Raw genomic sequence first — 12,316 nt, 5'->3', positions numbered from 1 at the left:
TCCATGCTCCGGAGCGCGAGAGTTTGATGCTCCTTTCACTAAACGGACAGGAGTTCCACCGGAGACCGACACTCGAGCGCGCTCTTCGTGCACCGAAAATTTCTCGTAGCGCGAGTGACTTCTTTGCGCTCCATGACGTCACGTAAACAAACAAGATGGCTGCGCTGCTTTTGAGACCGTCGAGTCGAGAGGCGTAGCCGGAGCGCTGCCCCTTTTCAGTTGATCAGTGCTTAATCCAGCAGGTAAAAACGATTTGATTTGGAAGCTAAGACAGCAATTAGCGTTCCGAAAAAGGTTTGTTCGTGCATCTCGCATGAAAAAGAAATTCGTCTGTCAAACGGTAGCGTGCCGGTAGCACAGCGACAGAAAAGTTGCAGAGATGAGGAGATTCCGACCACGCTTTTCCTTTTATAATGCTTAGCCCAACGAATAAAGATACTTCGATTTGAAAGCCAAAACATCAGCGAGCGTTGAGGAAAAGGTTTGCTCGTGCGTCTTGCCTGAAAACGAATTGATCTCTCGGACGAAGTGCTGATAGCTCGGCGACAGAACAGTTGTGATGAAAGGACAGTCAGACCGCTGCCCTGCTTAGAATGCTTAGCCCAGCCGCAGCGAATAATTATACATAGATTTAGTGATGGGACGAATCTTTATCCGAATCGAGATTCGGAGCCAAATCTGAAGATTCGGAAATATTCGGAAAAGTAGCCGAATCTGAAGCGATTCGGAAAAGTTCGGAAATATTCAAAGCGTTGCCATGGTTGCCAGATCACGTTGATGAGTGTTTCAACTTTTCGTGATACTAAATTCACTAAATTCTACAAAGTGCACAAAATAATGTTGTAATATAATATCATAGTAATTAATAAAATGCTCCGCTTTGTTTATAATATTTTGGATGTTTGTCGAGAATGGAAACCAGGCATCGCGGGAACATTGGTTTCGGTTCCGGATTACGACCAAAATAGGCATGCTTGGTGCACGTGGAAATACAAGCATACAAGCGCATGTTTTCATCGCCCGAGTGGCCCGGGCGGTTCGGCGACAGTCGGTTGTGGACCAGGGACCTCCGACGTTGTCGGCGGGGCCATGGCAGTGACAACCGCGGCTGCCCTTCCAGCGAAACGCAAGCACGAAAAGTTCCTCGTGGATCTCGTCAGGCTGGGCGTGGCTAGAGCACTACATAGCTCCTACGGAGCAGAGTAGCGCAATCCTTTGAACCTCGTGATTTGCCGACAACATGGCCGACAGAGCGGCTCGGCGCGAGTCACGTGGTACTCAGGGCTCCAGGAGGCGGCCCGCCCTATGGGAGAATACATGGAGATCGACTCAACACGGCTGATTAAAAAATGAACGGCGAGTTCACACTTTTCAAAACTAGTCTGTCGTGAAGTTAGTAAAGCACTAAACATTTTATCAAAGTTTTAATAATATCGGATGCGTGTGCAAATTTTGAGAAGGCAATTTCCAAGGCAATGGCGTTTGAAGCAGACGATTTTTGCTCGCAGCGGAGATGAGCTTTTCGGTTTGGCCGGAGCGGGTCACGTGAATGGTGTGACGTCGCCGTGTCGTCTGCTGCATGATGCCGCTCAGGCAATTTTTTCAAAAAAGTCACGTCCTTGCGGGGCACAAAACTTAGCGAAAATTATTCTAAAATGTTCCATTATTATGTCAAAAACGATTGCCATTCCGAACATCCCCACAATACTGAAGAAACAATGATTTTCTCACGTTCTCCATGCATTTCTGACCGCAGTTGGAACCTTCGGGCGTTCGCCGCTAGTCGCCGAGAGGCGGCGTTCTAGATTGCGCTACTCTGCTCCGAAGGAGCATATCACTCCGTGCGGGAACTGTAGGGGGCGCTTTGAAAAACGCGCGCAGCGCCGCTAGCGGAGGAGCTGGCGTTCGACCGTGAGGCGCGTTCAGCAGCCTGCGGCGCCTTTTCGCATGCCAAGCTGTGGCGGCGGAAGCGCGCACGGACGAAACTTTTGCTTTTTGAGCCGATACGTTGAGGGTGACGTTGCATGGGTGCTGGGGCAGACCTAAGAAGGGCATTTAGCTGTTCTCCTCTTCTTATATATTGAGTTTTAGTCGTTATTAGGGGTAATTTCTCTAGTTGCGGCCAAAAAAGGAGTTGGAGCAATTTTCTGAAAAGCAAGAGGGCCGCCACCATAATTGCTTTGAGTGGGAAGTTTATTTCGCTCGTCGCTGTAAACGTAGGACTGCTGGAACGATGATATTGGAGGCGAGTGAGATGTACACTAAGTTTGTGCACGAAGTGTGCCAAGTTTCATTAAGACGGCAGGTGTGAAAGTTGTTTCTAACGAATAAAGAAATAAAGCTGTACGGTATATCCAATATTAGACCCAAAATGTTGTGTTATAGCGGGCTGTGCAAAGTGCAGATTTGGGCACACAGGTGCCTGGACTTGACAGTAACATGACACAGCACTTATTATATAAAAAAAAAAAAGGTGGCATAGGGAAACCAGGTGAAAATTTGGTTTGGGCGGCGTAACTCAATGGGAACCGGTTTTGACCATGAAAAGGCTGTCAAGAGAATACCACTGGTCGGGGGAGGTGGAGACTTTAGAGGTAGGAAGGGACTAGTGGACTTTACTTCCAATTGAAACAACTTTACGAAAGGTGGTTCCAAAGTCGAGAAAACAAAGTTGTCGGCCAACACACGGTTTGGCCGCCAAGGACTTTTGCGGTCAGCTGTTGTGTAATAACCTATTGTGCGAGGTGCTGATTTTCGGCCCAGAGGTACTTTGACATGACCGTCACTTGGCACAACACTTATTATAACAAAAATAGTTGGCATAGCGAAACGAGGTGGAAATTTAGTTTGGGCGGCGTAACTAAATGGGAACTGGCTTTGACCGTCAAAGGCTGTCAGAAAATACCACTCATCGTGGGAGGTGCACACTTTACAGGTAGGAAGGGACCAGTGGACGGTACTTGCAGTTCGAACGACTTTGCGATAGGTGGCTCTAAAGCCGAGAAAAAAAATTGTTGTCTACAGAACTCGGGGTGTCAGTGTTTCCACATCCAAAAGGAGGCTGATCAAGAAAGAAAGCACACCACATAAACTTCCACACTCAAACACCAATTCTCCAGTGATTCCGAGTTTCATGGTTGTTTTCTTTAGATTTATATTTGTCACTTTTTTTACCGTTCGAATCTTTCTTCATGAAGTACAGATTGCGTGCCATATTTGTCCGGAATTATCATCGACTCGTACGATGGGGACGAAATTTCTTTGGAGGGCATTCCTCCAACGAAATTGGCACTGCATACCCGCGAGTGTGGGATGGCATTTCAGTTCGTCCCATCGGCGCTGACACATGTAGGCGTTACTGGTACGAAAATAAACGCAGAGCGCAAAGCGGCAGTGTAGAATATGTCAGCCGTGTCGACACAGTTGCAGACATGATCGGGACATCAAATTTCTCGCGTCGTATGGCACGGCTCCATCGTTGTCGCTGTCCCACAAAACATCGGCGAGGTGAAAAACTGTGAAACTTAGTCTCCACGAGATACGACGCATAACTATTGAAGCACTAAATGACGCAGCACAGGCTGCGTCATTAAGCTGTGAACCCAGCGCGGAAAAGCGCAACAGCACCACTCCGGCTTCAACGCGTACCAACGTACGCGGCGTGGTTTCGGTTTCGTTTTCTCTGGGGTGCTCACTGCCTACCTTCGGTACCGGCCGCGCGGCGGCGCGCCAGTCGCGTCGCACGGAGTGTGGCCGCCCCAGCCCGGCGGGATTCAGCGGACGTGCAGCCGGTGCAGCGGCGGGTCGACGGAGCGAGCTGATGTTTACGTGAAGATCAAGTTCTCGTACTCCGGGGTTACCAGAGACGTCGACCGCGCTCGTCCGAGGTTCGCAGCAGTCCCCCCCCCACAAGAGATTGATGCCGTACGTGCAGCTCGGCAGGAACACATCTCGTGCCCATAATTACGGTCATAGTAGCACCAGTAGCACACACCACACATATCTAAGTATGTTCGATTCGATTATCTTTAACGTGTGTCCACTGCGGTATTGTTATCAAAACACGGGAAACAATCTAAAAGTCCTTGCGCCATACTATGTACGGCGGAAGGAGTATTTGTACCTTTCTAGTTAATGATATCTTAATTAGTGTTTGTTCCTGAACAATAAAGTTGCGTTAGACACCCCTATGTTGTTTCTTTTTCATCAAATAAAGTTCAAGTATACAATACTTGCTGCCGAGACGGAGAAACGACAGTGTGACGTTTTTCTTCGCCGGTGCCGTACGCGGTCGAAGCTGGGACGAGCAACACTTTTCATCGCTCTCGCGTCTTACGCAGCTAGCTCTAGAAAAGGAGACGAATCATTTCTTTGCCTGAATATATTTATTGCGCGTTGCGCCACATTATGTATAATACACAGCATTTCGCTACATTTTACCGATCCCCTCGAAACCGCACAGAAACCAAAACCGTGCATTTGTTAGGCCTACGCCAACCACACCGATCAGCTCAGCTGGACCTGGGCGCGTGCCAGGATTTAGAATGACAGTACAGTACATAACGTAAGTTGAAGTAAGCAAGACGAAATCTGGAACACAACTGACCGCATTCGCGAGGTTTACGACAAGGTTCATAGTGCCGTCTGCAACCAGCGACGAACCTGACGAATCTCCGAATCTGCCAAATATTCGTCGCGGGAAGTTCGGAAATTTCCGAATCCGACCGAATCCGAATCTCCAGTGATTCGTCCCATCACTACTTAGATTGGAAAGCCGAAACACCAGTTAGCGTTGCGGGAAAGGTTTGCTCCATGCATACCGCCTAAAAACGAATTGACGTGCAATTGAACAACGGTGCGCCGGTATCGGCGTGCTTCCGTCTCGCTGCGAGACGGAACCGACGGAACCAGGGAATCTGACAAATTTGAGGGTTTCCTGCGTCGACGAGCCGGTTCAAGAATGTTTTCTTTAATTGAAATCGTAACAGCATGCATGGTCAATAGGGAGTATTCACTGGACGCCATATTTGAGGGCGATGTTTAGAGCGCATGATTGATTGATTGATTGAAACGTTTATTTGAAAGCCCACGCCTCTGGCTTGTGGGCCTCGTGTGGCGTGGGGGAAGGGGAAAAGGGAGCTAGCGATGACTATGGATCAGATGTACCGTCCGATCCCGGAAGACCGGAGGTAGGAGATGAGGGATGAAAAGACGGCTGTTCTATCCGCGGGTTCTGAGGACCTCGGGTGGGCCCATTCCCATAGGGTCTTCGGTCGAAGGGAAGGAGGCAGGTTGTTGATCGCCGCCGCCCGTTCGTTTGACGTCTCTGGACAGAACCATACAAGGTGGTCACAAGTCGCGGGGACACCGCAGTGGGAACATCTTGGGTCAGGTCCCGTGTCCTCCTGGTCTGTTGGCCTGTGGAATTTGGCAAGCCAAACGGGAGTTAGCATAGTGCGAGTTTGAAGTCTGTGCAGGGCCACTCGTTCCCATCTTGGAAGCCCTCGAGGGATCGGATGGGGGTTAGCAGGGAGGAGCGCAGCAAGTCGCGCTTTCCGGGCATTTCTTTCTTCTTTTTTGATCTCATAGAGGTCGAAGACTTCTTTGCTTGAAACATCTCGTTGAACGGGCGAAGGGACCGGGCCTTGTGAGGGCTGAATACTTGCTTTTAGCAGTGCCCTCGCGGCCCCGTCCGCCCGCTCGTTCCCCGGAATGTTGGCGTGGCCAGGGATCCACGCGATGGTGATCTTCTGTTTAGCCCCGGCGAGGCGAACCAGTTCCCGGATGTGCGCAACCGTAACGTTGCACGTGCTCGACTGCCCAAGTGCGCGCACTGCCTCTTGGGAGTCTGTGTATATGCGGGTTTCACTGATTTCTGGGCGTGGCATGGTCGTGGCCGTTTCCACTGCGAACAAAATCGCCAGAAGTTCTGCCATGCAGGTGCTTCGTGTACGTGAGGTAAGCTGGTTGCTCGTCTCGTTGCGAGTAGGTGAGTGCCATGCTACTGCAGTTCGGCCGCTATCGTCCCTCGCTGCATCCGTGTAGAAGACTTCTACGTGTTTGAGGAACTGGCTGATTTCCTTGTTATGAATGGCCGCTTGCGATCAGGTCCTTCGTGACTTGGAAGGGGTTTGACAGGGGTGACTGCCTCCGCGTTCCAAGGTGGAGTTGGTGTCGGCATGAGCGGGCCGTTGATGAGGTGGGCGCGACCACTGGACGTGAGTATGATTCGACCGTGAGGAGTGCGAGACAGCCGTTGAGCTTGGCTCACCCGCATCTCATCGGCGATATCACGGATAGTATTCATTTGAGCGATGCTCTCGAGTTGGTCTACCTGCGTGAAGCGGGGAAGTCCAGTGACAACTCGCATGGCTGCTCGTAACATGGTGGTGAGTGCAGCTTCTTGTTTCTTGGTGAGACGAAGATAATTAAGTCCGTACACCACCTTAGAGATCAGGATGGTACGGACGAGGCGTCGAAGGAGGTCGTCCTGTGCACCCCATATGCCTTGTTTGAGATGGCCTTGAGTAAGTTTAGGCCTTCTTTCCACTGCGACTTCACCCGCCGGAGCCATGTGATAGCGCCGCCTTTGCGGTCGAATGTGACGCCTAGAATTTTGATAGAGTCGGTCTGGGTAATAGGGACTCCATCCACCTGCAGTTGAATGTCTGTACGGGCTCTCCGGCGTCGGCCGGGAATGACCATATAAGTGGTCTTCTCCTTTGATAATTCGAGGCCTGATTGGAGGGCGAAGGTCGTGACGATGTTCAGCGCTTTCTGCATATAGAGTTGTTGGCTTTCCGCGCCACCTGCCGTCGTCCATAGGGTGACGTCGTCCGCATAGATTGTAAAGCGAATTTGCGGGACGGCTTCGAGAGCGAGAGCCAGGTTCACCATAGCGAGGTTAAAAAGAAGCGGCGACAGGACCGCCCCCTGGGGAACTCCAATGTTGTTGGTTCTCCACTGGCTTTTGGTTTGACCGATGGACACCTGAAATGTTCGGTCTTGGAGAAATGTTTTGATAAAGTTTAGGAGGCGGCCCTTAATACCTCGCCTCTTTGCTGCATTCACAACGGTGCTGTGTGGTATGGAATCGAATGCTTTGCGTAAGTCGATGGCCACAAGCGTACGCGGTTGGCTTTTGAAGAGCCGGCGCTCGTACAGGTCATGGTAAAGCATGAGTAGGCTGTCCTGTGTCGAGAGTTGAGAACGGAAGCCCGTTTGCATCGGATGAAAGGCCCCAGTCGACTCGAGGATCCAGGACAAACGAGCATTGACCATCCGCTCTAGAACTTTGCACAGGTTTGACGTCAAGGAGATTGGTCGAAGGTTGGCCACCATGTTGGGAGCCTTTCCAGGCTTGGGAATAGGGATCACTGTAGATCTCTTCCATTCGGAAGGTAGCTCACCCTCCTCCCAGATGGCGTTGAAGATGTCAAGAAGCTCCTTCATGGCGTCCGACGGAAGGTTCCGGAGCGCGGAGATAGTAACGAGGTCCGGGCCAGGTGCCGACTTGGCTCGCGCTGTCGCGAGAGCGTCCTGGAGCTCGGCGAGCGTGAAGAAAGCGTCCGCCGGGTGTTCATTTTGTATGGGCTGCCGGACGTAGACATCTGCTGGGGGCGGCTCGGGTTGCTGCGGGAAGAAATAATCTCCCGCCTCTGCCGCGAGTTGTTCTTCGGCAATGTCGAGGCGGAGGGCCAAGTTGCTTCCGGTGTTGCAGGTTTTTGTTTTCCCGGCGAGCCCTTTATAGGCCCGCCAAAGCGCACGGTAGCCTATCCGCTCGTTAAAGGAGTCGCACAGTTTCCGCCAGTTGGTACGGCAGAGCTCGATTGTGTATTTCTTGGCCTCGGCCGTGGCGTGATTCAGGCGGATCTTGTTCTGGAGGGACCTCCTGGTTCTGTAGCGCATAAGGGCCTTTAGTCGCCTGTCCCACAAGTTGATAAGGTGCAAGTCGGGTTGCGGTGTGTCTTCTTTCACGTTGTACTCAGTGCGGGCCTCCCGTAGCGCGTGTTGGATGCGTTCCGCGAAGGGGACGCCGGCGAGGCGTGTCATGGCGGTGCGGTAGCTGTCCCATTTTGTGAAAGTGACCTGTCGCCGGGACGAAGTGCGTATGAGAAGTCGTATATGAATGGGAAGGTGGTCGCTGCTCATTGGATCGGCCTGCACTTGCCACTGGACCCGTAGATCTGAAGAGGTCCAAGTTAGGTCGGGGGACGTGTCGTTTTGGTTGGAGCACTGGGCCAGCCGCGTGGGAGTGTCTGGTTCGTTGCAGAGGTGAAGACCAGCTGCGACGCAGGCTTTTTTTAGATGTTTGCCGCGGGCGTTCTTGTTCGGATATCCCCACGCGGTATGTCTGGCATTGAAGTCCCCCGCAAGTATAGTACGCTTGTCCTTCTTCCCAGGTCTTTGATCCAATTGGCTTCATTTGGGCCCACGGTTGGCCTGATGTATGTGTTATGTATATCAATGGGCGTGTCCCTAATTTTGACCCTCGTGGAAACAACTTCACGGTCGTCAGAACACGCTGCATCTGAGTTCAGTTGTGTCTGTGGGTGTGTTTTCTTTACAAGAGTGGTTACAATTCCAAAATTAGAGGTTTGTCTTTGTATACTGGGGTTAATGTAAGTGTTGTAACCCCTAATCTTAATTTTCTCTACGTTAGCTTCCTGTAGAAGAATAACGTCGGGCGTCTTGTTTTTAAGTGCAGTGAGGCGCGTTTTGAGTTCATAAAGTTTCTGTTGCAACCCACCGCAGTTCCATTGGAGGATCCATGGTTGCAGTTTGCCGCGGTGTTTGTGCTGTTTGGGTTTGTGTGAGGCACTTTGGGTGCTTGTACCTTTTTTGGGGGGATTATTGTCGGTCGTTACAAGTGTCTATGAGTCTGTGGATGGCTGTCGTGAGTTCGGCCAGTTGCTTCTCCATCCGAGCAAAGCCTGCGTATTGGAGTTGAAGGACCTGTGTCGCCATGTCCAGCCGTTGGGCCGGATACTCCGGTGATACCGTTGGTTGAGAGGCTCCCATCGTCACTGCTGCATACGACGTCCCGGCATCTTGGCTCGCCGGTCTTCCCGCCGGTGGTGGTAAAGTGGGTTTATCTATCCCTTGCGCCGATTTTTAACCTGCTTTCTTGGCGGGGCGCCGCGGAGGAATGGCGCGCTTCGGGCACTCATTGCTGGTCGCCACGTGGGCCCCGCCACAATTTGCGCACTTCGGAATCTGCGAGCACTTCTCCATGCCATCGTGCTCAGAGCCGCAAGTTCCGCAGCGCTCCTTCTCTTGCGGGCAAACGTCCTTTTTGTGTACAATCGCATGACATTGAAAACATACGAGTGGTCTCGGGCGGTACTCACGTACGGGGAGGACTTCGTGCATGTAACTTACCCGTTGGGGGCGAGTTGTGCCTTCAAATGTGACAAGTATCGTGTTTCCCTTCGTCCCCAATGGGCGTGCTGCCACCAGCTTGTGAGTTCTGCACTCAATATCCTCCTGGAGTTGTTCAGGAGTAACCTCGTTGTTCTGACCGCGTAGGTACACGACTCCGCGACATTGGTTCCCGGCAAGAGCCTTGTAGGGTTGGAGCGCGTTTGTGTCCTCCCCTTGGCGGATTGCGTTGATTTTCAGAAGCTTCTCTGTGAGGAGAGGGTCCCTGGTAGTAATGGCTAGGGCATTTGCCCTCTCATTCCGATGGACGGTGTAGTCGGCGTGGGCTTGAATGCCGGCACTTTAAATGGCTTCGCGAATTTCTTTTCCGGTGAATGCACTTACTTCTTTCTTCCCGACAGAGCGAAGCACCACAGTTTGCACCGGGAACAACCTCGGCGTAGATTCGTTGGCATTTCTCATAGGCTGCGAGCTCAATTTTCTTTTCCGTGAGGAAATTCCTAGGAGCGGCCATTCTATGTCGTCGTTTGTCTCAGGGGCCGGCAACAAATTTGGTGGTGCCGGTGGTTTCGTCTGCTTCAAAGGGTGTCCTTGAAATGTGCCTTCATTGAGCGGGGGTGCGCTGGCTTGGGGAGGCCGACCGCCATCTTGTTCTGTCAAGCGTACCGGTGTGAGATGGCCGCCATTTTGCATTTCCTGGGTCGTTTGTTGAGGTTCTTCGTCGCCTTTCCCACTTGTTCTATGGGGCGACCGAGATCTTTCGTTTTTTCGTCTAAATCGTGGATCTTGCCTTGTTTCCTTCAGCGTCGGCCGGTTCGGGTTATCAATTATTTCTTGTGGTTGTGGCGTGAATCGAGCAACGAGTTGTTGCAGAGCTTCCAGGAACGCCGGTTGTCGCTCAATGACGCCGGCCAGAACTTGAAAAAGCTGACTCACTTCCGGCGTTGACAATACTTGGTGGTAGGGTAGATTGACTTGCATCGGGAGCGGAGTGTTCTGCAGCTGTCCAGTGCCGTCTTCGGAAAACGGATTTTCGGATAAAAGTTGGTTTTCGGGAAGGTCGGTCATTTCAACGCCCGCGGGGGTGATGGATTCCCTGCGTCGCCGGTAATTCGGCCGGCTATGCAAGTCGGACACGCGAGGAGCCCACTCCAGGTGTTCGAGACCGGCCTGCTAGAAGTAAGGAGCCAATGACAGCACCGCGAAGAATGCTATTAGGCCTAACGCACATATCCTAATCATAAGCACTCTCATCTTGTATATTACATCATCACATAATCCCCTTCACTAGACGCGGCACCGCGGGCCTCCTTGGTACGGGCTGTTGCCTTTCTGCGGTGCCGCGGCTCTCCTGAGCAAATAAAGGTTATTATTATTATTATATATATATATATATATATGTATATATATATATATATATATATATATATATATATATATATATACATTGTTGCGTTGTTCTGTGACCAAGCAAGGAGACGTCCGTTTGCGGTTCAGCTTTTTAATTGCAAACTGACCGCCACCGCCGCGAGCCCCTCGCTCGTGTCCGTGGCGCCGAGACAGCCCGTCGTCTTCTTCCTTGTAGTAATATATGTATATCATCCATGTTGAAGTGGGAACGATTCCCCATGACCGGTCGTCGCGTTGACCTGGCGCTGGCGGGATCTGGAAGAGTTAAAATAAATGTGTGAATTTCAGTGCATTGAAACTTATGAACAATTGCACGGGTTTTGGTGAAAATGTCGGCAACCTTTATGTGCTAGTTCTTCCTACCTTTTTTAGCCTTGTGGGTACTGCCTTGCGATGGTTTCGAGGAGCCGCAGGAAGGTGTACTTACACTTCGTGGGGCCGTTGATTGATCGCCACCAGACCCAGTCCAGGTAAGTCTGCAGCATGCGGTCTGCCTCCGCTCGTCCTTGCGGTGTGTGGGCACCCGGGTTGCTCCACCCCTTCATGGTGCGGACGAGCAGCGCCTTGGCGGGTCCCCACGCAGACTCGATGTTTTGAGTGTGGGCCCCGTTCCTGGAGTTCACGAACTGCTGGCTGTGGTTTACGGTCAGGTGGGTGTAGTTCAGGGAAACTCCAGCCGCGTCCCGGAGCGCAGGAATCCTCCTATAGGCCGCCCACTCGTCCGTGGTTATTGTGGTCCCGGGCGCCACGTGCCGTTGGATTTCGCGACACAGGGTCAGGGTGTCCCGTCTGCGGACCCTGTCCATCCGGAGTTCGCCGCTCGCCACATCGATCATCCCGAACACCCAGGGCCCGCAGACCTTCCCGTTGAAATTATTTCGGCGGGAACCGTACCCGTCCGCTCCCAGCATCCGGCCCACGTTCCCCTTTCTTTTTCCTCGAAACAGGGCTTCGTCCGCTTGCACGTGTTTACCGGGTCCTCCCAGTAGGGGCAGAGTCTCCCGTTCCTTGGCACAGCACTCGCGTGCATAGCAGAACCAATCTGCCTGCATATGGGCGTTCATCGGGAAATGTCTGTTAAAATCGTGCCTTGTTTCACGCGTGGAGTGTCCGCGGCACTTGGAGTAGAGCAGGGCCAAAACCTCGGCCCGGCCCACCTTGACGTTCGGTCTTCCCAAAACATCTATGCGCGCAAAGAAGGAGCCCTTGGTCCCATGCTTCAGCTCCGACCGCTTACTAGCGCATTTACCGCATCGCATCTGATTCCGAATACCTTTCTTGGCCTTGAGCTTGTGTTTCGTAACGGTTCCGGGGCACTGCGGTTTGTCGCGGTTCAATCGAAGGTCCCTGCATACGCCGTACACGGGATTGCGGGGCGGCCTGCCCCTTCCTCCCCCGACCACCACCCCGACCCTGGGCGGCACAGTTTGGGGCGCCAAGCCAAAGTTCATGCAGAACTGGTCCAGGTGTTTTTCGTCTTGAACTAATCTAGCGATCCCCGTGACGTCAGGGTCAATGCGGACTG

The 12,316-nt window shown here is 52.2% G+C and overlaps 1 protein-coding gene across 1 annotated transcript; it reads right to left on the bottom strand.

Annotated features, from left to right (window-relative positions):
* Positions 1–10,874: 10,874 nt before the first annotated feature.
* Positions 10,875–11,627, bottom strand: LOC115325828. Its single transcript, XM_040222303.1, has 2 exons — positions 11,155–11,627; positions 10,875–11,046 (listed from the first exon to the last, which is right to left on the bottom strand). Exon 1 carries the CDS (start codon positions 11,625–11,627, stop codon positions 11,160–11,162), a length of 468 nt encoding a protein of 155 aa, XP_040078237.1. The 3' UTR covers positions 10,875–11,046; positions 11,155–11,159.
* Between the last annotated feature and the right edge of the window lie 689 nt (positions 11,628–12,316).

The sequence above is a fragment of the Ixodes scapularis genome, unplaced genomic scaffold (assembly GCF_016920785.2).
Source record: "Ixodes scapularis isolate PalLabHiFi unplaced genomic scaffold, ASM1692078v2 PGA_scaffold10__122_contigs__length_95168666, whole genome shotgun sequence".
Taxonomy (NCBI): domain Eukaryota; kingdom Metazoa; phylum Arthropoda; class Arachnida; order Ixodida; family Ixodidae; genus Ixodes; species Ixodes scapularis.
This window is presented reverse-complemented; position numbering and strand designations above follow the sequence as displayed.